Source organism: Syngnathus scovelli, chromosome 13 (assembly GCF_024217435.2).
Source record: "Syngnathus scovelli strain Florida chromosome 13, RoL_Ssco_1.2, whole genome shotgun sequence".
In the NCBI taxonomy this organism is placed as follows: Eukaryota; Metazoa; Chordata; class Actinopteri; order Syngnathiformes; family Syngnathidae; genus Syngnathus; species Syngnathus scovelli.
The window spans coordinates 14,776,407-14,799,603 of NC_090859.1; the positions used below are offsets into that span (position 1 = coordinate 14,776,407).

General features: G+C 49.4%; 6 protein-coding genes and 3 non-coding genes across 15 annotated transcripts; 3 read left to right on the forward strand and 6 right to left on the reverse strand.

The window, feature by feature from the left end:
- Window positions 1–42: 42 nt before the first annotated feature.
- On the reverse strand, window positions 43–5,728 carry LOC125979767 (uncharacterized). The gene is made up of 25 exons (XM_049738354.2): window positions 5,512–5,728; window positions 5,375–5,433; window positions 4,860–5,007; window positions 4,647–4,796; window positions 4,492–4,578; window positions 4,267–4,392; window positions 4,076–4,196; window positions 3,904–3,980; window positions 3,750–3,839; window positions 3,494–3,680; window positions 3,357–3,433; window positions 3,198–3,284; window positions 3,053–3,115; window positions 2,276–2,374; window positions 2,159–2,198; window positions 1,796–1,915; window positions 1,490–1,649; window positions 1,313–1,402; window positions 1,190–1,239; window positions 919–1,049; window positions 781–853; window positions 611–709; window positions 427–529; window positions 227–374; window positions 43–141 (listed from the first exon to the last, which is right to left on the reverse strand). The coding sequence occupies exons 1-25, from the start codon at window positions 5,572–5,574 to the stop codon at window positions 76–78; spliced, it is 2,514 nt and encodes an 837-aa protein (XP_049594311.2). The 5' UTR covers window positions 5,575–5,728; the 3' UTR covers window positions 43–75.
- Window positions 5,729–5,864: 136 nt separating this feature from the next.
- On the reverse strand, window positions 5,865–8,701 carry surf6 (surfeit 6). Of its 3 annotated transcripts, XM_049738347.2 has the most exons (7): window positions 8,494–8,700; window positions 8,138–8,311; window positions 7,771–7,944; window positions 7,403–7,576; window positions 7,045–7,206; window positions 6,785–6,867; window positions 5,865–6,710 (listed from the first exon to the last, which is right to left on the reverse strand). In XM_049738347.2, the coding sequence occupies exons 1-7, from the start codon at window positions 8,576–8,578 to the stop codon at window positions 6,006–6,008; spliced, it is 1,557 nt and encodes a 518-aa protein (XP_049594304.1). In that variant the 5' UTR covers window positions 8,579–8,700; the 3' UTR covers window positions 5,865–6,005. The 3 variants fall into 3 exon arrangements, with proteins under 3 accessions (XP_049594304.1, XP_049594307.1, XP_049594305.1); XM_049738350.2 differs by lacking the exon at window positions 7,403–7,576 and having other exon boundaries at window positions 8,494–8,701; XM_049738348.2 differs by lacking the exon at window positions 7,045–7,206.
- Window positions 8,702–8,743: 42 nt separating this feature from the next.
- Window positions 8,744–11,088, forward strand: surf1 (SURF1 cytochrome c oxidase assembly factor). The gene is made up of 9 exons (XM_049738360.2): window positions 8,744–9,031; window positions 9,118–9,184; window positions 9,341–9,459; window positions 9,595–9,677; window positions 9,735–9,926; window positions 9,994–10,066; window positions 10,131–10,293; window positions 10,395–10,476; window positions 10,552–11,088. Exons 1-9 carry the CDS (start codon window positions 8,972–8,974, stop codon window positions 10,616–10,618), a joined length of 906 nt encoding a protein of 301 aa, XP_049594317.1. The 5' UTR covers window positions 8,744–8,971; the 3' UTR covers window positions 10,619–11,088.
- On the reverse strand, window positions 10,933–13,489 carry rpl7a (ribosomal protein L7a). The gene is made up of 8 exons (XM_049738364.2): window positions 13,450–13,489; window positions 12,736–12,856; window positions 12,397–12,546; window positions 12,150–12,290; window positions 11,693–11,772; window positions 11,375–11,505; window positions 11,239–11,308; window positions 10,933–11,074 (listed from the first exon to the last, which is right to left on the reverse strand). The coding sequence occupies exons 1-8, from the start codon at window positions 13,450–13,452 to the stop codon at window positions 10,970–10,972; spliced, it is 801 nt and encodes a 266-aa protein (XP_049594321.1). The 5' UTR covers window positions 13,453–13,489; the 3' UTR covers window positions 10,933–10,969.
- Window positions 11,578–11,655, reverse strand: LOC125980246 (small nucleolar RNA SNORD36). The gene has a single exon (XR_007485561.1). It is a non-coding gene; the product is annotated as a small nucleolar RNA SNORD36 (small nucleolar RNA).
- LOC125980247 (small nucleolar RNA SNORD36) lies at window positions 11,844–11,916 on the reverse strand. The gene has a single exon (XR_007485562.1). It is a non-coding gene; the product is annotated as a small nucleolar RNA SNORD36 (small nucleolar RNA).
- On the reverse strand, window positions 12,621–12,695 carry LOC125980248 (small nucleolar RNA SNORD24). Its single transcript, XR_007485563.1, has one exon. It is a non-coding gene; the product is annotated as a small nucleolar RNA SNORD24 (small nucleolar RNA).
- Window positions 13,490–13,831: 342 nt separating the features above from the next.
- On the forward strand, window positions 13,832–19,863 carry usp20 (ubiquitin specific peptidase 20). Of its 5 annotated transcripts, none has more exons than XR_007485410.2 (26): window positions 13,832–14,021; window positions 14,259–14,349; window positions 14,436–14,489; window positions 14,565–14,627; window positions 14,696–14,851; window positions 14,919–15,015; window positions 15,083–15,152; window positions 15,230–15,343; window positions 15,401–15,479; window positions 15,539–15,977; window positions 16,045–16,182; window positions 16,347–16,459; window positions 16,521–16,693; window positions 16,758–16,852; window positions 16,950–16,983; window positions 17,071–17,116; window positions 17,183–17,363; window positions 17,447–17,573; window positions 17,648–17,817; window positions 17,894–17,975; window positions 18,044–18,152; window positions 18,216–18,318; window positions 18,391–18,459; window positions 18,537–18,755; window positions 18,854–18,921; window positions 18,994–19,863. XR_007485410.2 is itself a non-coding variant. In XM_049738341.2 (25 exons), the coding sequence occupies exons 2-24, from the start codon at window positions 14,272–14,274 to the stop codon at window positions 18,692–18,694; spliced, it is 2,748 nt and encodes a 915-aa protein (XP_049594298.1). In that variant the 5' UTR covers window positions 13,832–14,021; window positions 14,259–14,271; the 3' UTR covers window positions 18,695–18,741; window positions 18,854–19,863. The 5 variants fall into 5 exon arrangements, 2 of the variants coding, with proteins under 2 accessions (XP_049594298.1, XP_049594297.1); XR_007485412.2 differs by having other exon boundaries at window positions 18,537–18,741; XR_007485409.2 differs by having other exon boundaries at window positions 18,854–19,863.
- A 534-nt stretch (window positions 19,864–20,397) lies between these two features.
- ptges (prostaglandin E synthase) lies at window positions 20,398–22,010 on the forward strand. The gene is made up of 3 exons (XM_049738375.2): window positions 20,398–20,814; window positions 21,150–21,232; window positions 21,307–22,010. Exons 1-3 carry the CDS (start codon window positions 20,704–20,706, stop codon window positions 21,554–21,556), a joined length of 444 nt encoding a protein of 147 aa, XP_049594332.1. The 5' UTR covers window positions 20,398–20,703; the 3' UTR covers window positions 21,557–22,010.
- Window positions 22,011–23,197: the final 1,187 nt, after the last annotated feature.

Sequence of the window (23,197 nt, forward strand, 5' to 3'; positions counted from 1 at the left end):
TACAACGTTGTGGTGTTTTTACTTTTATTATCTATCTTTGCAAAAAAAAAAAAAAAAAAAGGACCTGTGACATTTTCAGGTACTGGAAAAGGCAGCCGCTATCTTCGGCCTCAGCGTCGACATGGAGATTAAAATGGCTTCCTGCGTGAAGAGAAGACAAGGAGAGGATGAGTTGATGTCTGGAGCGCGTCCAGTGGTCCAAGTCTGTTTCCAAGTTGCGTCTCACCTCCGTGCGAATGGTGCGGCTGGCCTGGGCAGGACACGTGTTGAGGTAGAGGTCAAAGAGGACGCTAGGACACGTCACGTCCAGGTTCTGATCGGCATCCAGACTGGACTCCAGTCCCTGGACTCCTCCGAAGACCACCAGAAGATGCCTGCAAAAGTGGCCCATGAGGAATAGCGGACGAGCGGCGGCGACTAGCTTACTTGAATGGCCGCAGCGAGGCGTCGTCCACGTTGCTGCCTTTTTCCGATGTGCCGACCGTCACGTCGTAGCCGTCCTTGTACGGACTTTCTGTGAAAACGGCGCCTGTGGAATCAGATTGGGAAAATCTAATCTCAAAGCAAAAGAGTGGGGAGGCGTTTTTTGGGGCATTACGGGAACACCTACTGAGACAGGATGCCAGGCGGACGCTGTAGCCCCAGTAAAGGCCGCCTTCCGTGGTGGGCACGTGAGGAGCCACCACCACGCCCTTGTATGTTTTGCCCTCTGGAGGGCAAAGCACAAACGTGACTTCACATCCTTTTTAAAAGAGTTTCTATTTTGAAAGTGACCATCACCTTGCTTCAGCGGCACGTTAAGACGAACGGTGACTCTCAAGCCCGGCTGTAGCTGCTTGTCGATTTGCACCTCCTGAGGCGGAACGCCGATCGTCAACATGGCGACCACGTCACGCCATTCGGCTTCCCGCTTCTTACCTTCCTCATGCCGCAGTTGACCAAAGAACCTTTGCCCGCTCTGGTGGGCCTGTCCAGGACGATGCCCTCCCGGTATTCCGATTCCTCGTCCATCCTCATGTGGTGCGGACTGTCCAAAGGGTTCAGAAGTCCTACGAGAAACCCATCAACCAGCGGAACGTTCATCAAATCAAGCTAGCATTTAATTAAGTTACTATGGTGACATCCAGAATAAAAAAAACTGAACACGCCACACGCGTGAAAACTAATCCAAACGATTTTGCGTATTTACCTGCATACTGCAAGTCTTGATGCTTTGGGAAGAACATCTTGCGCAGGTACCTTGGACACATTCAATTTCACGTGAGTCGTACCAAAGAGCAAATATGAACACTGCGCGCTTCCTCCAACTCACTGTGGACACTCCAGGAATTGGAGGATTCTGGCCAGCTGAACGCACGCTTGGCCTTTCTTCCCGATTCCTTTGTACTCGCCTTCCACGCTCCTGCGGCAGACACGCCAAAAAAACAAAACTTAAAATTGATGGCGAGCAGTGCATTCGTGTGCATCCATCCACCTCTGAGGAACTCACTTGACATCTTCGCCTTGCTCATCAAAAACGATAATCTCATCCACGGAAAAGATGACGCAGGCGCGGGCGATCTGTCCCGCCAGGTAAGTGCGCAGTTCGGCCGACTGAGCGTTGTCCAGGACCGAGCCCGGCAGAGCCACGCTCACCGTGTACGCTCGACCTACAGCGCGCGCACATTCCATTTTAAATGATTGCAAATAGCATTTGAATGAACCTGAACAAAGTGACTGTGTTATATATTGTAAATATTTATACTGGCGACTGTTTCGAGATGTTCAAAATGATCCCCTGATTATTTTCAAATACCTTCTTTGTCATGTGTGTGCGTCTCCTCTGCTTTTTCCTTCTCAGCAGCCTCTTTTTGTTTCTGATTTTCTAGCTGTTTGATCAGCTTGGCCTCTTTCCTCTGCTTCTTGGCCTCCTTGACTGCTCAGCATTGCCAGTGGGGGGGAAAAAATATCTCCATTAAAAATTTCTTTTAAATTTCTAAAGAATGCTAAAAAACTATGCTTGGTAGAATTCAGAGGTGTGCTGTTTAAACACTAAACAAACACATAGCTAACGTGTTTGGAGTGAATAGTTGTCCCTGAAAAAAAATCCAGTCTGTTGAATAAAAAAAAGTCAAGAGTAGCCTCCATATTTTTAGCATCAGGCTAAGTGTATACTCACGTTGCGCTTTCTTTTTCCTCCAGTCAACCTTTTCCTCCAGCTGAACGCAAATAAAAAACACAATGAAAGATTGAAAACTAGAAAACGGATTTTTTTTTTAGTAGCACATTGTAGTACCTGAGAGGAGGATGGTTTTGATCTCTTCGTAGCGACGCCGGGAGACATGGTTTCACGAGGACACGTGACGTGTATTTGCTTCCGGGTCATCTTCTTCTTCTACGTTTATTGGTGTTTGCAAATCATCTCGAAAGTGCGTTAGCGTCACCAAGCGTGAGAAGACGTGCAGGAAATGAACGACTGTTGGATCTTTTAATGAATTCAGCAGTTTTTGTCACCTTAGTAGATAGATTGTTTGTCCCGTAGTTGATTATGAACTGCTTCTGATGACGTATGTGACACAGTTGCACTTTTACCATTGATTGTTTCTACACTTTACGGATGATTCATTTTGAAGTGTGTCTGAGACAAGAAAGAATTGCCATTAAATAGAAACAAAGAATTTCATTAAAACATTGCTTGATTTTAATCAGCTAATAATGAAAATAGATTGAACAACATTTCATTTTAATTAAAGTAACAAGGAGCACAGTAATACTTGTTTTTTTTCACAGTGGATTGAAATCATTGCACAACAAAATCACAAAGCCTGAGTGACAACATTTAGGGATACATAACTCAAGAAGTCTGCAATACTTTTGTTCAGTGGCAAAAAAAAGGCTTGGACGGTGAAGGATGTATTGCACAAATACACTACTCACAAAAACTTTAGGATATTGTGCTTTGCCGTGAAATTTCTGGATGAACCTGAACTGACTTTTGGACGATGAATATGGCTTGTCTGCAAGGAGTCAACTGAGATCTGGACGGCGGGACGGGTAGTAGCAAATGAGGTCACACGTCACGTGCAGCCTTCCACTTTCTCAGGATGGCCTCTGCTGCATCCAGAGTGGAGTCCTCCTTTGAATTGGACACACACGAAAAAGAAAAAAAAACGTCAGCTCCATACAAAAGAATACAATGGAAAGGAATGTGATGTTACCTTGATAAAGCAGAATCGGATGTATTTGTCAAAGTCTTTGCCGTGCTCGGCACTGTAGAAGGCTGACACGGGAATTGTCGCCAAGCCCTGCAAAATAAAAAAAAAAATAAGACCCTCATCAAATTGTCATCGAATCAATCCTCCCGGCTCTGAATGTACCTTCTCTTTAATGAGCCATTTGACAAATTTGAAGTCGTAGGCTTCGTCTTTTGTGCTCGGGTCAGCGAGATCCACCTCTGCGGAGAAGCAGGAAGTTCAGGCCACGCAACGCCACCAAAATGACGTTTTGGGCTTACCGACAGAGGAGATGTCGGTTATCATGAAGTAGCCCCCCTGCGGCATGATGGGCTTCAGGCCCACGCTCTCCAGACACGCGGCCAGCTTGTGCCGCTTTCGCTGCAGCGCGCCTGGCAGCTGGCGGAAGTAGCTGTCCGCCGAGCCGAAAGTTTCCAACTCCCGTTCGAAGCCGCGAGCTACCGCTTCCTGCAAGGGGGGGGCGAAATACGATGACGTGAAGCTTCCCGTCGCGGCCCTCATCGCGACTGGCGTCACCTGAGCGGCTGTGGCGCAGTGGTACACGCTATTCTGATGGACGGTCTTCATGTGTTTGAGGATGCGGCCGGCGCCGATGGCCCAGCCCACCTGGACAAAAGTAAATCATCTTTCTCACCCGCCCGCACCTCTCTCCCAAAAATTGGGATTTCACCTTCCATCCGGTGGCGCTGAAGGTCTTGCCGGCGCTCCCGATGGTGACGGTCCGCTCCCACATGCCGGGCAGGCTGGCTTTGGACCAAAGCAAACACGCTTGCGTTATGACGTCTCTGGTTGCCCATGTTGCCACGATTAGCAGACGGACAGAAATGCGGTTTGGGCCTCGCCTATTTTCACATGCTGGGCTCCGTCGTAAGTGAGCCACTCGTACACCTCGTCGCTGAAGCACAGCGCGTCGTGTTTGATGCACAGGTCGGCGATCACTTGCAGCTCTTCCTTTGTGTACACCTGCCAGGACAAAGATTCACGGTGACCAGTCGGCCGGCCGGCGCCGCAATCGGGCGGCTCGACGTCTGACCTTTCCCAGCGGGTTGTTGGGCGTGTTGATGACGATGGCTTTGGTGCGTGGCGTGAATTTTGCGGCCAGCTCGTCGGAGGACAGGACCCAGTCGCCGCTTGACAGGGCTCCGCCGCCTTCGACTTTCTGCGAGGGTGAAGAGACGCATTGTTGTGCTTAGCCGCCATTTTGTGGCAGGCCACTCCGATAAGATTTCCTCATTAGATAACAGTTGAGGGCACTTACTGGCCTCAGCGGGATGTAAACGGCCTTCCCGCCCGTCATCTTCACCATAGGCTGGTAGCAGTCGAAGAAAGGCTCCACGATGATCACCTGGCGGGGCCACATTTGGTTGCATTACCCGCACAAAAAGAGCAGCAGCCTTCAGTAAGAGCGTCCACCTCGTCCCCCTCGTCCACCAGCGCTTGGAAAGCGCAGAAGAGCGCCTGGTAAGCGCCCACCGTCACTAGGACGTCCTCCATGGGATCGATCTTCTGGCCCACGATGCCGCTGAAGAATTTGGCCAGACTATTTACCAGACGTGGGTGGCCCTAAGAGAAAGCCGTTATATGGCGGCTCGGGAGTGCTTTCCAACGCAGCCCCAGCGTACTCACGAAGGCGCGCGTGTACTGGTGCATGGAGGGTCCGCCGCGCAGGGCTTCACAGAAGGCTTCTTGGATGTATTCCGGAGGGCCGAAGTCCGGGAAACCCTGCCCGAGGTTGACGGGCTTGTAGTCAGCTGCCATTTGGGTGAACTCCACCCTGTTGGATGGGAAATTAGAAATTATTTTCTTTAACAAATTGTTTTAACAGGGTGCAGGAAAAGTCTGAATTTAGGGTGGCGAACCTTCACTGTAGTAAAAGTCAAAGTAATGTAATATCTTTCATTTCTTGACAGCGAAGCTGTGAGATAGGCAAAAAGAATACTTGTGGTGCAAAATTGCGACCCCTTGTGGACAATTTCTACGACGCACGTTACGGCATGTTTTCTACAACTACAAGTTGCTTTTGCATCATTCTTAACCTGAAGCAAAGAGCCCAGAGGAACCTTTCAAGCAGATCAAATGAATTTCAAATAAATTATTAGTTGCTTCTGTGAGCGAGTGGCATTAACTCGTCGGTTTCTTACCAAACATTTTTGTCCACTCCTTCGATCCGGCTCGCGTGAAATCTTCGAGACATGACTGTCTGCGAGAGGAAGAAGCCCAAAGAGAATAAAAAAAAGATGCCAAAACACGAAGGTTGTAAACGTTTACGATCACGCACCTTTGGGAACTTTCGAAGCGTAGCGGCGCAGCGACTTGCAAGATTCCCGGCGAAGACTCCCATGGGCTAATGAACCATTGCTAGGTCGTAGGCTAACAAGAGTGACTTTAAATAGAAGATATAGCGCCGTATATAGTAAACCGAAGAAGTTTTATGTTACAGATTAGCGAATAGTTGCGGGGGACACTTAAGCGAGAGCTCAAATTCCATATTTACGTCATCACTTCCGGGGTGGGCGGGGCAAGATCCAACACGATGAAAATATGGCAAATAGTAAATATAGTATCTAAGGTATTTAAAATGACATACACACACATATAGTGTGATAAATAAATATGAAATATTCAACCATCACCAGTGTAATATAGTATATATTTTTTAACACACAAAGAGCCAATTAACGACATAAAAAAAACCCAGCCCCACTCAAACAAAAGCTGGCTCTTAGTCTCATTTTGCTTCTCGCATGAAACTAGCCAGCATTTGCAATGTGACTACAAGTTGGCTTTCTTCAGGTCCTCGGCCAGAACTCTGCCCTTCTTCCTGGCATTGTGCTTTTTCTTCTCCACCTTGGTGGCCTTCTTTTTGTTGATGTTCCTACGCCGCTTGTCCTGCCTCTTCTGCATCTTCTCCACCAAGGCGCTGCTGCGCCCTTCCCACTGCTTCTTACGCCTGTTGCGCTTCTTCTCCTTGTTGGCCAGGGCGGCGCGCAGCATGTCCTCGTCATCCTTGATCTTGACGCCCTCGGCCTTGTACAGCACGTTGGTCCACTTCATCTTGGCTTCGAGCTCTCGGGCCTTGGCCTCGTCCGTCTGCCGCAGCTTATCCACTTTGTCCTTGCGAGCTTCAACCCGGCTCAGCAGCTGCTTGTAGTTGCGTCCCGACAGCGGCGTGAGTTGACCCTTGACACTCCGCTTCTTGGCCGCCTTCTTCAGGGTCTTGTCCACGTACATGTCCTCCACCGTCTCAACCGTGTTGAAGATGACGGCGGTCTCTTGCCGCTTAGCGGCGCCCGTCGGAGCCGCCGGGGCTGCGGCCGTCTCTTTCTGCTTCTCCTCGGCTTGCTCGCTTTTGACTTGTGCTTCGGCAGCCCGCTTCATCTGGAACTCCTTCTTCTTTCGCTTCTTGCGCTCGCGCTCCATTATGCGCCGAGCCCGCTTGGCTTGGGCCGCCTCCGACAGCGCCTCCTTGGGGCCGGCCTGCCAAAAATAAAATGACAAATGCTTCTTATTGTGAAAGCCCTTAGTTAGCCTCCGTCTTATCGTCGTTATACCTGTGCTTTGGCCTCTTCAATCATGTCGTGCAGCTTCTTCCGTAGAACATCGAAGGTAGAGAAGGTGGCCTTCACATTTACTCCTTAAAAGCAAATCATATGGATTGTGTTCAACAACACAGCTCACTTCTTGTCATTTTTATCTTACCTGTCATACATTTTATAAGAAAGACTATTTGGTGCTTAAGGGCCGGCCGGAGAAACAAACCTAAGGTGGCTTGACAACAATAAAAGGAAGACGTAAAAAATCAAGTGTGTACCTCCTTTCTCTACCGTTTGTGCTGCATGCCCGTTGAGTGCTGGTGCCTGACCGGACTTATTCGAAGGAGTCACACTCTGCGTCTTCTCATCTTTGAATGACTTGTTTTTGCACTTTTTCTTCTTCTGTGGTGGACCGTCGTCTTTCTTGCCCTTAGAAGGAACTGATGGAGAAAAATAATCTTGAGTATCCATCTATCCACTATCTGAATTATAAAAAAAAAAAAAAAAAAACATATTTATCTTACGTGTCATACATTTTATAAGAAAGACTATTTGGTGCTTAAGGGCCGGCCGGAGAAACAAACCTAAGGTGGCTTGACAACAATAAAAGGAAGACGTAAAAAATCAAGTGTGTACCTCCTTTCTCTGCCGTTTGTGCTGCATTCACTTTCAAGTGCCCGTTGAGTGCTGGTGCCTGACCGGACTTATTCGGAGGAGTCACACTCTGCTTCTTCTCATCTTTGAATGACTTGTTTTTGCACTTTTTCTTCTTCTGTGGTGGACCGCCGTCTTTCTTGCCCTGAGAAGGAACTGATGGAGAAAAATTATCTTGAGTATCCATCTATCCACTATCTGAATTATATATATAAAAAAAAAAAAAAACATATTTATCTTACGTGTCATACATTTTATAAGAAAGACTATTTGGTGCTTAAGAGCTGGAGAAACAAACCTAAGTTGGCTTGACAACAATAAAAGGAAGAAGTAAAAAACCAAGTGTGTACCTCCTTTCTCTGCTATTTGTGCTGCATTCACTTTCAAGAGTCCGTTGTGTGCTGGTGCCTGACCGGACTTATTCGGAGGTGTCACACTCTGCTTCTTCTCATCTTTGAATGACTTGTTTTTGCACTTTTTCTTCTTCTGTGGTGGACCGCCGTCTTTCTTGCCCTGAGAAGGAACTGATGGAGAAAAATTATCTTGAGTATCCATCTATCCACTATCTGAATTATATATATATATAAAAAAAAAACATATTTATCTTACGTGTCATACATTTTATAAGAAAGACTATTTGGTGCTTAAGAGCTGGAGAAACAAACCTAAGTTGGCTTGACAACAATAAAAGGAAGAAGTAAAAAACCAAGTGTGTACCTCCTTTCTCTGCTATTTGTGCTGCATTCACTTTCAAGAGTCCGTTGTGTGCTGGTGCCTGACCGGACTTATTCGGAGGTGTCACACTCTGCTTCTTCTCATCTTTGAATGACTTATTTTTGCACTTTTTCTTCTTCTGTGGTGGACCGCCGTCTTTCTTGCCATTAAAAGGAACTGATGGAGAAAAAAGTCTGAATTATAAAAAATAAAATGACATAGTTCATACTTCACGTTTATTTGGCCACCTCCAGGAATAATCAATGCGAGATGTGTTCGAATACAAAGTAGTGCATTAAGTTGTCCGAGACCTATTCATATGACTATGTGTAACAAATTAATACATCAACAAACGTTACCGATTGGCCTCTTCTTTGGTTCCCGCTGATGTAGCACTTTACTTGTCAGTTTCTGGATGTACGAGTCCCTTGCCGCGAGATCCATGTCAGAAAGGGACGCTTTTGAATTTAATTCAATTGTTTCTTTACATAGAAATCTTAGCCATGCGAAAGCACACGTGTGGACGGGACGAGGAGGGTGACGGACCCGGAAGCAGTTCTTTGGCTAAAAATACCGGAAGTAGTAACAAAAAAATAATTCCCCAGTTTCTCTTAGCATTAGCACCGTAACTTTATTTTCTTTATTTCTATATTTGCAAATGAACATAATAATACACTGTTGACAATGTCATACAGAAAATTTAACAAACAAGTCTCAATAAATATTAAAAACATAAATAAAAGAGCGGAGGGAGGGGGGTGCGCTCGAGGTACATAAGCGTACTAACATGTTCCTTACGTAGCTGACCCAGTAGTAAAGGTTGCACCTTGTTTCGGTATGTTTTCGCTCAAAACGCTCCTGGTTTCCTACAGCAGAGCGTTGACGACTTTAAATCACGTAAGTTTTCTCATAGAGACTTAAAATAAACCATAGCGTGTATGGTTTTCTGTCATCAAATGTTTGCTGAATGAATATCATTGCAGACGAGTGTCGTTCACGTCAAGAGGACTCTTTACCTGCGGACACAGCCCCTCTACAGACCAACAAATGGTAATTCCTACCAATTTTTTTCTCATTTGATTGTTTCTCTGATGTTACCTTACATTCTTCACAAATACAAGATGGCAATGTCATGGTATCATGTACTTTCACTAACACATAAGGTGGTAGGTAGAAGGGTTCTAACTATTCATGTTAATTCTCCAGTCAGGTGGCTGGCACAGCGGCATTCGTCCAGTTCGGTGGCAGTGACCGGAGAAGACACTTTTCTTAAATGGTTCCTGCTGCTCATCCCGGCTACCACCTTTGGCCTAGGTACCTGGCAGGTATGCAACACGCCCCTCCCTTGATGTGTCTTCGGAGCACCAAAAATCAATCGATTAAAATGTTTTCAATTGATGAAGGCCGGGAAAATGGATTCCAAATGACTATTTATCGTGATTATTTTTACTTGCATCAAGGTGAAGCGTCGGCAGTGGAAATTACAGCTGATCGACGAGCTGTCCAGACTGACCACGGCCGAGCCCATTCCGCTTCCGATCGAGTAAGAGCGCCACCCTTTGACCTTTGCGGTAACCGCGCTAACGTCTCCCCTCCGTAGCCCCCTGGAGCTGACGGGCCTGGAGTACAGGCGGGTGCGAGTACGCGGCCGCTACGAGCACGACAAGGAGCTGTACGTCCTGCCGCGTTCGCCCGTCGACCCCGAGAAGGAGGCCAGGGAGGCGGGTCGCTTGACGTCCAGCGGCGAGACGGGCGCAAACGTGGTCACGCCCTTTCGCTGCACGGACCTCGGGTAATGCAAATGCAAGATTGAGTAACACCAAACAAAAATAACACTCATTTATAATATAATGTCTCAGCATCACCATTCTGGTGAACCGAGGCTACGTCCCCAGGCAGAAGATCAAACCAGAAAGCAGGATGAAGGGCCAGGTGAGCACCCCATGTTTTTTTACCCCTGGACTTTCATCTAAGCGAAATACACGCATGTTTGCAGGTGGCCGACGAGGTGGAGGTGGTCGGAGTGGTCCGTCTGACGGAGCCCCGCAAGCCCTTTATGCCTAAAAACGACCCCGACAGTAACCGATGGCACTTCCGTGACCTGGAAGCCATGTCGGACGTGACGGGAGCTCAACCAATCTTCATTGATGCTGACTTTGGTAATGTTAAACGGGATGTGACCAGAGAGTTTGGAGTCAAATGTAGTGCTTTGCTGCTAGCTTGTGGCGCAAAGTGATTCAAAAAAGGACTTGTGTTCCAGCCAGCACCATCCCGGGCGGACCAGTCGGCGGGCAGACAAGGGTGACGCTGAGGAATGAGCACTTGCAGTACATCATCACCTGGCAAGTCGTGTTTTGAGTCACGTCTTTTGATTATCCAGCTCTGGAAAGCTAGCGTGTGCGTTTTGTGTCTTCCAGGTACGGCCTGTGTGCGACCACCGCCTACATGTGGTACGCAAAGTTCATCAAGAAGATCAAACTGTAAAATGCATCTGCAGAATTTGTCTTGGTGTCAGTTTTTCTTTCTTTTTTTAAATTATGCAATAAAATTGCCACAAATAAAAAAAAACTTTGATGTTTGTGCTTGATTTATTTCTGGTCTACACGTGTCACTCTATCTTTGCCGTTAATAAAGAATGCTAAATACAGTAGGAGCAATTTATTGAGTGCAATTGGTAGAAACCTCCACTCGGTCCAGTTGACGGAATTTTGTGGCGTCATGTGACAATTCACCCGTCAGCATAAACAAATGCCTCAAAGCAGGCAAGATAAAAAAAAAAAAAAAAAAACATTGCCAAGTTGGAACATAGATTTTCTATTTTTATTGCAAACAATTTTAACCAAGTTTGGTCGCCAACTCTTTGGCCTTTGCCTTCTCCAACTTGGCGATGCGAGCGGTGGACTTGGGGCCCATGATGTTGCCTCCCCAGTGACGACGAATCTGCAAAACCACAAGGGCCACGTTTTGCATCACTATAAAGACGCAAAAGCGCTTCCACGTTTATGGCCGTGGTCACGTTTCCAAAACGCCACGATGAGTGTAGCGGCCGACAATTTTCCTTTCAATTATGGCACGGGACCGTCGTTTAAGTTGAGTGGTCTTACCTCCTCGTATCTCTCGTTGTAGTTGGTCTTGATGGCTTCCACGAGCTTGGCGAGGGCACCTTTGTCCTCACTGGAAAGAAAAGCGGCATGGGTGAGCAAGGCGGCGGGCGGGACGTTCTGGCTTTTCTCCACTTACGGGTTGGTCTGCGTGAAGGCCACCGAGGTACACGTCTTCCTGTGTACCAGCTTGCCCAGGCGAGCCTTGCCCTTTACGATGCAGTAAGGCACGCCCATCTTGCGGCACAGGGCGGGCAGGAAGACCACCAACTAAGAGTGGGGGTGACAAAACTCCGGGTTAGCATCACTCCCCCCAAGCACTTGACTCCGTGCGTCGCTTGCTCGGCTCAGGGTTAAAAAGCTCGTATGTTTGGATCCACACGTGATCATTCAGGTGAAGAAATTCAGACATCATCGCCGAGGGAAGGTCTCAACAGGCAAACTTTGGCGCGCTTACCTCGATAGGGTCCACGTCGTGGGCGATGACCACCAGCTGGGCCTTCTTGCTCTCCACCAGCGACGTGACCGTGTTGACGCCTGGCGAATAGCGGAAGAGAGGTCACATCGGAACGCTCGACAAGGTTTTCAATGGGTCGCTTGGGGCTGGCGACGCTCAGGGTTAAAAAGCTCATAAAGCATCAAGATGAGTTTCAGGTGAAGAAATTCAAGTCATCACTGCATTCGGACCACTTGGACGTCGAGGGGCCGGCCGGGTTCACATGACACGGGTCCGTTAGAGCAATATATGCGCTCATTTCTGTTACCCCATCTATATACTTTCCCATTACATGTTAGCATCAAGCTAGCGGAGGCAAATTCGACCAGGTCGCTTTTGTGTTTGCCGAGCAGACTCAACTCAACCCCCGTGTTCATGTGGACCAGGCCTCCGAGCAGAGCCGCACTCCATCGCTTACCGGCACGCAGGACGGGGGGCCTCTTCGTGGGAACATCTCCTTTGCCGGCCGCCTTCTGCTCAGCGCGGGCCAGCAGCCTCCGCTTCTTCTCTTGCTTGGTCTCGGGCCTGTACTTGTGTGCCAGCTTGAAGAGCTGCGTGGCTGCAGGATCAAGCACACACACAAAAAAAAAAGACAAATATAGGCGTCAACATTGCAACGGCCGAGACCCGATCGGCGAAAATTTGGCGACGGGGCTGGGTCGTACCTGTCTGTCGGTCCAGGGCCTGGGTGAACTGGTTGATGGCGGGCGGCACCTTCAGGCGCTTGTAGAGGATTGAGCGTTGCCTCTGCAGGCGGATGTAGCGAGGCCATTTCACAAAGCGTGTCAAGTCACGCTTGGGCTGAATATCCTGACCTGCGGTACGACAATGAGAAAGGTTCTCAAGCGGGACATCGAACACACGCACAAACTGCTTAACTGTGCGAGTGCGCATCAGCGATCTTGGTGGAAAAGGTTGTCTTCAGTGGTGGTAAGATAGCAAATATTCGAAATCATCATCTGCGCAGCATCTCTGATCCGGCAAAGGCTCGTCGGCCCACTCACCGATGCCAAAGTTCTTTGGCCTCTTCTCGAACAGGGGGTTGACCACTTTCTTGACCTCCTTCTTCTTGGCCACCACCGGGGCCGGTGCCACCTTCTTCCCCTTTGCCTTCTTTCCTTTAGGCTGTAACGCAAAGACAAATGGATTCATGATTGTGGAAACGTGTTGCATTAACAAGGCCCAATAAGTCCAGACAGGAGTAAATGGGTCAACTTTGCCACAAAGGACAATCATAAAGCGCTATGCCTGCAGCTCGAAGAGCCTCAAAAGGCTTCAATTGAGAAAGAACCGTCTCACCCGTTAAACGACTTGGCCATTTCCAAACGATTTAGCAGGCCTCGTTGTGCTATTGATTGGCAAGCCTCCGACGCAACGCCGTCGTCAAATGAAGCATTTCAAACGCAGCAAAAAAGTCAACGTACCGGTGATATAAAAAGTAACGAGGCGGAAGGGACATACACGCAAAAATGAAGCATTTTCACCGCGTGTTAACCTTAGCATTCAAGCTAGCGCTAGCACCGGTAATGACCGAGGATGCTTTCAAGCCCAACACAAATGCAAACGAATGGCGACGACAAATAACACCGTGTAAACGTAAAACAACCCCCGCGTAATCGTCCGACAAACTAATCGGCTTAAAACGTGACGATGAGACAAGGATGCAAGCAGATACTACACCGACAAGATCGGCTGAGAAAATGCCACCGTGCACTCACCATGTCGGTTCAGGCTAAAAGGAGGAGCGAGAGCTGCTGCGAAACGGAAATACCGCGAGGCTTCGCTCCTGCCGACGTGCTGGGGACTGGCCGATCTGGAATCAGTTTTCACGGCTGCTCTTAATTCATTCGTGCAAATAAAAAACGTCTCTAGCATACTCAGGATCAGCTTTTCCGCGTATAAAATACTCGACGTCATTTCAACTGTCGCATAACATGATCGTTTATTATATTGTATTCATTTAACAGCAATGCAAATGATTTCAAATCACTACAACAATTATGTATTTTATGTTCATACATTATTTTTTTATTTTAAAAATCGTGCGTTCGCGTGACGTCACGTCGCTAGCTGCTTCCCAGCCCTGCGACGTGACGTGCGCTACGCTTCGATGACAGAAGGGGAGTGAGTGAGTGAGTGAGCGAGTGAGCGAGCGAGTGAGTTGTTTTGGGTCGGAAGGGGGGCAATTTCTTGTCTTGTCATTCGGCTCAATCGCCTCGTCTGCATCCACGGTGCTTTGTCTCCGTGCATTATGAAAGTGAGATTCCCGTGACAACTGTCCCACCTTACGGTAATTACGAATTTATAAATGTCATGGCTGCGGCCGGTGATTTGGCATTTGTAGAAGGATCTCCTTCCTCGAGCGATCCTTCCACTCCTGCAGGCCTCTTTTTTCCCCTTCCTTTATTTTCTTTGTTTACATTTGAGAATGCCATGATGCCGTTATTACGCCAGGTCGCGTTTAGATTCCGGTTGTGCCATCGATGAAAGCTAGTGTTAGCTTGTCATCTGACTTGTTGTTTTCCAGCTAATCTACGAGAATGGCCGAACAAGACCTTTGTCCTCACTTAGACTCCATCGGGGAGGTTACCAAAGACGATCTTCTTCACAAATCCAAGGTGGATCATGCATTTGTCACATTGTGTACTGAAGTTGAGAAATAGATGACTGAACGAACACGAGTGTGTGTTGTCTCTTCGTACAGGGAACCTGTCAATCATGTGGCGTTGTGGGTCCCAACCTGTGGGCCTGTCTTGAGGTATCTTTAAGGTCCACAAAAAATCCCACAAACTCCATTATAAAAATACATTTTCTGACCGCTCTCTTGCTTTAGAATGACTGCCCATATGTTGGCTGTGGAGAATCCTACTCGGATCACAGCACCCTGCACGCACAGGTAAAGGTGCATTTCGATCAGCGACATTGTTAAATCGGAGGTAAATGGGCCCTTTTTCTTTCATTCAGGCCAAGAAGCACAACCTGACGGTGAACTTGACCACCTTCAGGATCTGGTGCTATGTGTGCGAGCGGGAAGTGTTTCTGGAGCCCAGGCCCCCCGTGACGCCAGCCCTGGTGCCTGCCACCGTCCCCCATCACCACCACAACATAACACCTGAGCAGGTGTGAGTCTATTAAGCCAGCTGTGATCTGCAGAAACAGCACAGAGCACTTTTCGCCCCCCCCGCAGGAAGCAGCGCCGCTTGGTTACCTGCTAAAAGCAGTGCCCATCGCCATGGGGGAGGAAGAAGGCTCAGAGTCTGAGGAGGACGAGCTCAAACCCAGAGGTATGCTCCCTTGAACACTCCACATCCTCATCATCACATTGTTGTTGTTTTTTGTTTTTTTGGGTAGGTTTAACAGGAATGAAAAACATCGGCAACTCCTGCTACATGAACGCAGCTCTTCAAGCCTTGTCCAACTGGTGAGTGCGTCCGGCATCATTTTGTGATTCATCAGCAATCATTGCATTCCTTCTTTTTCTTTGTCGTTTGCGAGCAGTCCTCCTCTCACGCAGTACTTCCTGGATTGCGCCGGGCTGGTCCGCACCGACAAGAAGCCGGCTCTCTGCAAGTGCTACCAGAAACTCATCTCGGAGCTGTGGCATAAAAATCGGTAAGTCATCCAAAGCAGTTTGACGGCGAGGCCGGGTGTCTGACCACGCTTTTGCAGGCCCAGCTACGTGGTCCCGACCAGCCTGTCCCACAGCGTCAAGCTTCTGAACCCAATGTTTCGCGGTTACGCCCAACAGGTAACCGCTTTCCCCAATTGCTCGTCTCCATCTGCCAATGACTTGTCACTTTGCAAAAGGACACGCAAGAGTTCCTGCGCTGTCTGATGGACCAGCTCCACGAGGAACTGAAGGCGCCACTCACCGAGTGCGGCGGTGGCGGCGGCGGCGGCAGCGAGAGTAGCGACGGCGACGAGAGGCTGGACGACGACCGCTCGCCTGTCGAGGAAGACTTCCTGTCGTGCGATTCCAGCTCCGACCGCGGCGAGGCGGGCGGCGGCGGCGAGACGGCGGCGCAGGATGAACGCGACGGCCCCGTGGGCATCTCGGAGAAAGAGAGGCTGAAGGAGAGGCGGGTCTCCGGCTCGCCCCTTCGCGGAACCTCCCAGGACATGGACGAGGACGCCGACGTGGACACCGCGGTTCCCGCGAGCGCTGAGGAGGAAGAGCTGGTCCAGGAGCTTCCTGAAGTCCAACACCAAGAGAACAATCAAGGACAAGAAGGAATGGGCACCGCACGTGAGAACATTTGTCAGATTATTATGATTACTTTTTTACATGATGCAAACCAAATGCATTTGAGCAGAGCCGGACAACGAAGTGGGGCCGCCACCGCCGCCACATTCCAGCCCCTGCAGCCCTGTGAGAACCCTTCAGGAGCTTCATTCCAAACTCTCCTCCAGCCCGCTGCGCTCTGCAGCCTCCTCGTACCCGTACAAGAAAGGTGGCTCGCTCCAGTTATTCAAACATCATCTGTAACATAAGCATCAGAGATATTTTTTTTCTGCTTACTCATCAGCATTGGAACATGAGAGAAAACAGTTCAACTCAAAAGCGCAATTGAAGTTACATTTTGACTTCCTTAGCAACTTTTGTTTTTCTTTCCAGCTCACCCACCGCTGACCTCCCGGAAGAAGAAACAGTGTCTCTATCGCAGCGTCATCTCCGACATCTTTGACGGCTCCATCCTCAGCCTGGTCCAGTGTCTGACCTGCGACAGGGTGAGTGACTTCATCCAGCGACATCGTCCACGGGTACGAGAATTGCGCCGCCGCCCGGCAGGTGTCTACGACAGTGGAGACCTTCCAAGACCTGTCCTTGCCCATCCCTGGTAAAGAAGACTTGGCCAAGCTCCACTCCTCCATCCATCAGAACCTGCCCGTCAAGACCAACGCGTGTCCCGACGCGTACGGCTCTCAGGGCTGGATCTCCTTCATCATGGATTCCATTCGCCGGTCGGTCACAACGCCGCCGCCGACCGGCGCTAACGTGGCTAACGTAGCGTCTGCTCGGGGCTAGGTTCGTGGTCTCGTGCATACCCAGCTGGTTCTGGGGGCCCATGGTGACCTTGGAGGACTGCCTAGCCGCCTTCTTTGCCGCCGACGAACTCAAAGGTGGACAGCTCGCTCGCTCGCTCGCTCGCTCGCTTCCCATTTGCAGAGGGAAACACTCGGCCTTGAACGCGCATCTGCTGTTCTTCTCATTTTGCAGGCGACAACATGTACAGCTGTGAGAGATGCAAGAAGTGAGTATGTGGACGCTCACGACACGTTGCCGCAGTGATTTAAAAAAAAAATAAAAAAATTATTCAATGCATGTCATCATTTTGCAGGTTGAGAAACGGCATCAAATATTGCAAAGTCCTCCGACTTCCAGAGGTTTGACTTCTTTTTCGGGAACGTGTCAAACGAGTTTTTCCCAACTTTGTCGGCGCCCCTTTTCAGATCCTGTGCATCCACCTGAAGCGTTTCCGCCACGAGGTCATGTACTCGTTCAAGATCGGCAACCACGTGTCCTTCCCCTTGGAGGGCCTGGACATGCGTCCCTTCCTGGCCAAAGACAGCCCGTCCCAAGTCACCACGTACGACCTGCTCTCCGTCATCTGCCACCACGGCACCGCCGGAAGTACGACGGCAGCAAAGCACCCGAGCCGCTTGCGCCCGCTTAGCAAATCCAAAAGAAACGCCGCTTGCGCTCCCCCTCCGCAGGCGGACACTACATCGCCTACTGCCAGAACGTCATCAACGGTCAGTGGTACGAATTCGACGACCAGTACGTGACGGAGGTCCACGAGACGGTGGTGCAGAACGCCGAAGCTTACGTACTCTTTTACAGGTAAGCTACCAATAAGAGGCCGAGTGTGCTCGCTTCGAGTTACCGTCTTCTAAATAAAAACAAATTTGGCGCAGGAAAAGCAGCGAGGAGTCCGTGAGGGAGCGGCAGAAGGTGGTGGCCCTGGCCAGCGCCAAGGAGCCCAGCCTGCTGCAGTTTTACATCTCGCGAGAGTGGCTCAACAAGTTCAACACCTTTGCAGAACCGGGCCCCATCTCCAATCACACCTTTCTTTGTCACCACGGAGGTGCGTGGCGTGGCGAGGCGTGGCGTCCTCCAGGGTTTGAATACTTTAGCAAATTCCTCACTCCGTCCTTTCCCAGGCATCCCTCCTAACAAATACCACTACGTGGACGACCTGGTGGTCATCGTGCCGCAGAACGTGTGGGAGTACCTATACAACAGGTAAATGTTTCCGACACTCCTTGTGTTCCCCAAAGCGCTAACGTTGTTCCCATTCGACGCGTGTGCAGTTTCGGAGGCGGTCCCGCCGTCAACCACCTGTACGTGTGCGCCATCTGCCAGGTGGAGCTGGAGGCGCTGGCCAAACGCAGGAAAACGGAAATCGACACTTTCATCAAGGTAAAAAGTTTGCCGTGCAGCTGGTCCCAACGACGCCCTAACGCTCAATTGGCGGCGTCGCAGCTCAACAAAGAGTTTCAGGCGGAGGAGGCGCCCGCTGTCATCTTGTGCATCAGCATGCAGTGGTTCCGCGAATGGGAGAGCTTTGTCAAAGGCAAAGACAAGGGTGAGAAGTTCTTCCCACTCTTTCCTTCCTGGCCGCATTGACTTTCTGACGGCTGCTTTTGCGCGCACGCAGAGCCCCCCGCTGCCATCGACAACAGTAAGATCGCCGTCATGAAGGGAGGACACGTTCAGCTCAAGCAAGGTCAGTCTCCGGGAAATCCAGCCGCGGCGTCGCTCAAGAATGATGCCGTCCGTCCATCCGTCCGTCCGTCCCCTCAGGTGCGGACTACGGACAGATTTCCGAGGAGACCTGGCAATACTTGTTGGGGATCTACGGCGGGGGTCCGGAGATCGCCGTGAGGCAGACGGCGGTCCCGGCCGACCCCGACGGCCTCCACGGGGAGAGGAAGATCGAAGCCGAGACCAGAGCGCTTTGACGTCGCGAAGGCGTTGGGCGCCCTCTGGTGGCCGGCTCGTGCATCCGGTGATGACAATTTGGTACTCTTCAAGTGGCTGACGTCAGCATTTTTCTCACGACAGCTGCCTTTCAAATCATCCTCAATGTTCCCCCCTTCTTCGATTGCTTCTCCCGACAGCGCCTTCCCGCTCCCTCCCACGCAGCTGAGGAATTTTGCGCCTGGAAGAAGACGGGTGACCGACCGCCGTGAGTAGATTGGAAACGTGCAGGACGCAATGTTTTTCGTTTTTTTTCCCCTAAAATATATTTTTTTCAAAGCTCACAATGTCATGGCTGTAAACGGCAGGCGACGCCGCCCAGAGATGTGAAGGACTTGTTTTTTTTGTTTGTTGTCAGGGTGGCTATTTTTAACTTGCGTAGCAACCTGCTACCGCAACACCATCAATCAAACACACGTCGGCGCCCTCAAGAATGTCTCACAAGTGTCTAGCATGCACACGTGCAGTGCAAACTAACATTTGGGCAAAACAAAACAAAAACTCACGGGTGGCAAAGTTCCGATAAATGTCAAGTACTGATTCTAAAAAAAAAAGTAATCCCTTTCACTACATTCAGTGTTTGATAAGTGATTTCCCTCTTTTGGTGTTTACGTGCAATCTTGTTCGAAAATGTAGACTGAACTGACAGCAGTACGTTCTATTAGATATTAACAAACGATAAAAATGCACCTTACTCGTATGTTCAACTTTAGAGAAATTTGAACAGCAGAAGTTTGTGAGGTCAGGCTAGCTTAATGCTAACATATAATGCAAACCACTGACTGGCTCACGTTAATTAGCATAGATTAGCACATCAATGAGTTCCAAAACTGAATGCTGCCTTAACACACTCGCTGCAGCGACACAAATCAATATTCACCGAAGAAGTACATTTTTCCATTATTTGAAAAGGAGTACTTTGACAGTGCAGTAGTCATTTGGAATTCCGCTTGTGTGCGTTTCGCTGGTGTCACAGCACGTAGCTTGGCGGGAAATTTCTTTCCCCCTCGAATCATTTGTGAAAATGCTTTGAAATCATCAACAGTGGTTGGCCTCATTTCAACGGGACGTCTTATTGTGTATGTGTGCGTGTGTGCACATGGTGTACTGATGCCTTGCTTAAATTATTAAAGATGTTATTATCAAATCATGTCACGCCTTTTTTGCTGTCATTATTGGAGAAGAACAAACGCTCACTGCACCGTGAAGCGCATGAACGACACCCGGCCGACGCCTGACTCACCCGTGCAACGGCTTCTTTGGATCCGGGTCCAGAAGGTCCAGAAGGTCCAGAAGGTCCGGCCGGGTCCAGAGGTGCTTCGAATCAATCGGAGCTTGATTGGAGGCATCTGAGGCTAAAGCCAAACCGCGGCCCGGACTTGGACCTGGATTGTCATTGTAACGAGAAATACAATAAAAAATGCGAAAGTGTTTGTGAGAGAAGTAGGGCTGAGGTGATCATTCCTCTGATGTTGTCATGAGTAATAATAACATCCTACTTTGCGCTCCAGTGGAAACTTTGCAAGTGTCGCAAGCAATGGTGAGGCATGCGCGCTCCTATTTTGCCCGCAGTCATCATATTTTGCCAGCCTGACTGCAAAAGGGTTTCCGGAAAGAAAAAAAAACAAAACATCTGGTGCGCCTCTTCGCCCTCATTGGCTCTGTCCCGGCCGGGGGCAGCGGTGATGCATGTTTGGACACCTCACGTGTGGGGAAAACACGGCAGAATCCTCAATGAACTCTTTGGCTCGCCACCTCAGACAGCCACCGTGAATAATACGCCGCCGTCGTCATCATCGTCGTCGTCGTTTGAGTCAGTGGCTGCGGGGCGGGCGGGCGGGCGGGCGGGCGGTCTCAGGCACACTACAAATAGCAGCCCCCCCTCTGCTGCAACTTTCACTCTCCGGCTCTCCGGCTCTCCTGCTCTCGTTTCGGATTCTCTGGAAGTCTCGCCGCGAGCACCGCAAGGAAACTTCAACTCATCGCCGTCATGTTACCAAACAACGTTGTCTTCTCCTGTTTTGTTTTCTACGCCGTGGTGCTGCTCCTCAAAATGTACCTTCTGGCCTTCATCACCGGACAACTCAGGCTGCGCAAGAAGGTGAGTGAGTGAGTGAGTGAGTGAGTGAGTGAGTGAGTGAGTGAGTGAGTGAGTGAGTGAGGCAGTGAGGCAGTGAGTGAGTGAGTGAGTGAGTGAGTGAGTGAGTGAGTGAGTGAGTGAGTGAGTGAGTGAGTGAGTGAGTGAGTGAGTGAGTGAGTGAGTGAGGCAGTGAGGCAGTGAGTGAGTGAGGCAGTGAGTGAGGCTCTGTATGGATGGATGGAAATTTAGGTTTGTGGATGAAAGGAGAATGCCTGGATGAATGGACGTGTGAGCGAGTGAATGCGGAATCTGTCCCGAAACTTTCCTGACGGGTGTTATTTTGTTGCAAATGGAAGGCTTTTGCCAACCCGGAAGACGCAATGAGGCACGGAGGACTGCAATATCACAGGCTGGACCCCGACGTGGAACGATGCCGTCGGTAAGGCACCACGCCGTCGGACACGCTGGTCCTAGCGTTCGTGGACTTTGCTGACACTGTTTCTCCCACCGCAGAGCTCACCAGAACGACATAGAGAACATCTTCCCGTTTCTGTTCCTGGGCGCCATCTACTCCATGACGGGCCCGTCCCTGGCGACGGCCCGCCTCCACTTTGTGGCCTTCACGGCGGCCCGCGTGCTGCACAGCGTGGCTTACCTGGCCGCCCTGCCGGCGCCCACCCGCTCGCTGTCCTACTTGGCGGCGCAGGTGCCCTGCCTGTCCATGGCGCTGCAGATCCTGGCGGCGGTGGCCGCCTACGCGTAGCTGCGCCAGCCTGACTCTTTGCCGGATCTTTCTCGAAGGTGGCGGACGACGGTTTCCTGAAGTGACGCCCGAGCTGCTCGTTCTCAGCAACCTGGAAGGCGACGCGCCGCGCCGTGCCCGTTAGCATCCAAAACTAGAAAACATCCAAAAGACGGAGTTCTGTCGTTCGTAACGATTCATAGACACGAGGTGACGCCATTTAGGATGGAAACATTTTTGGGGAAGCCCGCATTGTAACCCTGACGTTGACACACAAACATTTTGTCTGTTTGTTGTGACAGCATCAAGGATGGAGTCACGCTGGCTCCTTTGACCCATTGGTATTTTTCTCTACTTGAAAACTCGAAGGAAGCTGAATATTTTCTTATATTTATTTATTATTTAACAAAAGTTTTTTGTGTGCGTGTGTGCAAGTCGAAAAATAAAAGCTGAGAAAGCGGACACGTGTTGAGAATGGCCGCTTTAGTGACGTGTTCTTTCTCAATGTGCTTGGGAAGAAACGTTGATTTTTGTTGTAGTCAGTTTTACAGGCAACTTGTCCAAGTCACGTAGCTAGCGAGTGCGGGGCCCCCCGCTTTCTGTCCAATTCCCTCGGCATTCCTGCGCCTGTTATGCAATTGCCTTGATATGCCGAGGGGCCCCCGAGCCAGGGCGGAAGGGGGTCAGCCGGCACAGCCGTTACGGCATCAACCTGAAATGTTCTTTTTATCGCCTCCTGCCTCCAGGGGATGGATGTTTTATGATATTCCTAAAAAAAAAAAAAAGTTTTTTTTCCTCCACAGTGATTTTGCAACTCGCTGTGACTCATATTACCGAGTCGGAATTCTGGGCCATTATGGAGTTTTCCTCAAGGACAAAGGAAATAGGAGCGCGTAGGAGCGTGAGGGAGAAGCCAAAAAATCCAAATTAATCCAAGAAATGGGCGTGGCCATAACTTTGACATGCGTCAGCGTGCAAAATATTTGATTAGTAGTTAAAGTGATGACACATTTGAAGTTACATGGCAAAATGCCCTTGATGAGGAAATTTGTACATACTTAACTACTATCCAGAGTTACAATCCCAATCATCCTAGAAATTTGATTTCATATTTTTATCAATGACAAAACCTATTTTGGGGTCATCGTGTCATTAAATGTGGGCATATTGGGACAATACTTAGACATTTAGAAAGCCCTCGTTGTGTGCTTTAATATGTTTTTTTTCTTTACCATATTAGATCCCGTCTGGGGTCAATTGGAACCAAAGGCGGCCTCCATTAAAACACGTTTATGGAGATCATTTCACAGGGCATATTAGCACAATATTTACCTGAAGCGCGCATTAAATGACACACATATTGACTCAAACAGCAAAAAGTTTGGCTTACTTTAAGGAGATGGCTGTGTGGCATTAATTGCAACGATCCAATCATGGTGCTGAGTGTCATTACCTTGAACGTCTTCTTCTTCTTCTTCTATTTCATGACAGTTGTCAAACAACTCGCGGTGCACTACCGCCACCTTCTGGAATGGAGTGATTTAACTCACTGTTGCAGAGCTAAATGAAATATGCCACTCAAAGAAATATTGGATTCTTATCTGAAAGATTTTTCAAATCCTTTTTTAGCATTTGACTGGTTGGTCCAGTGCGGGTTAGATG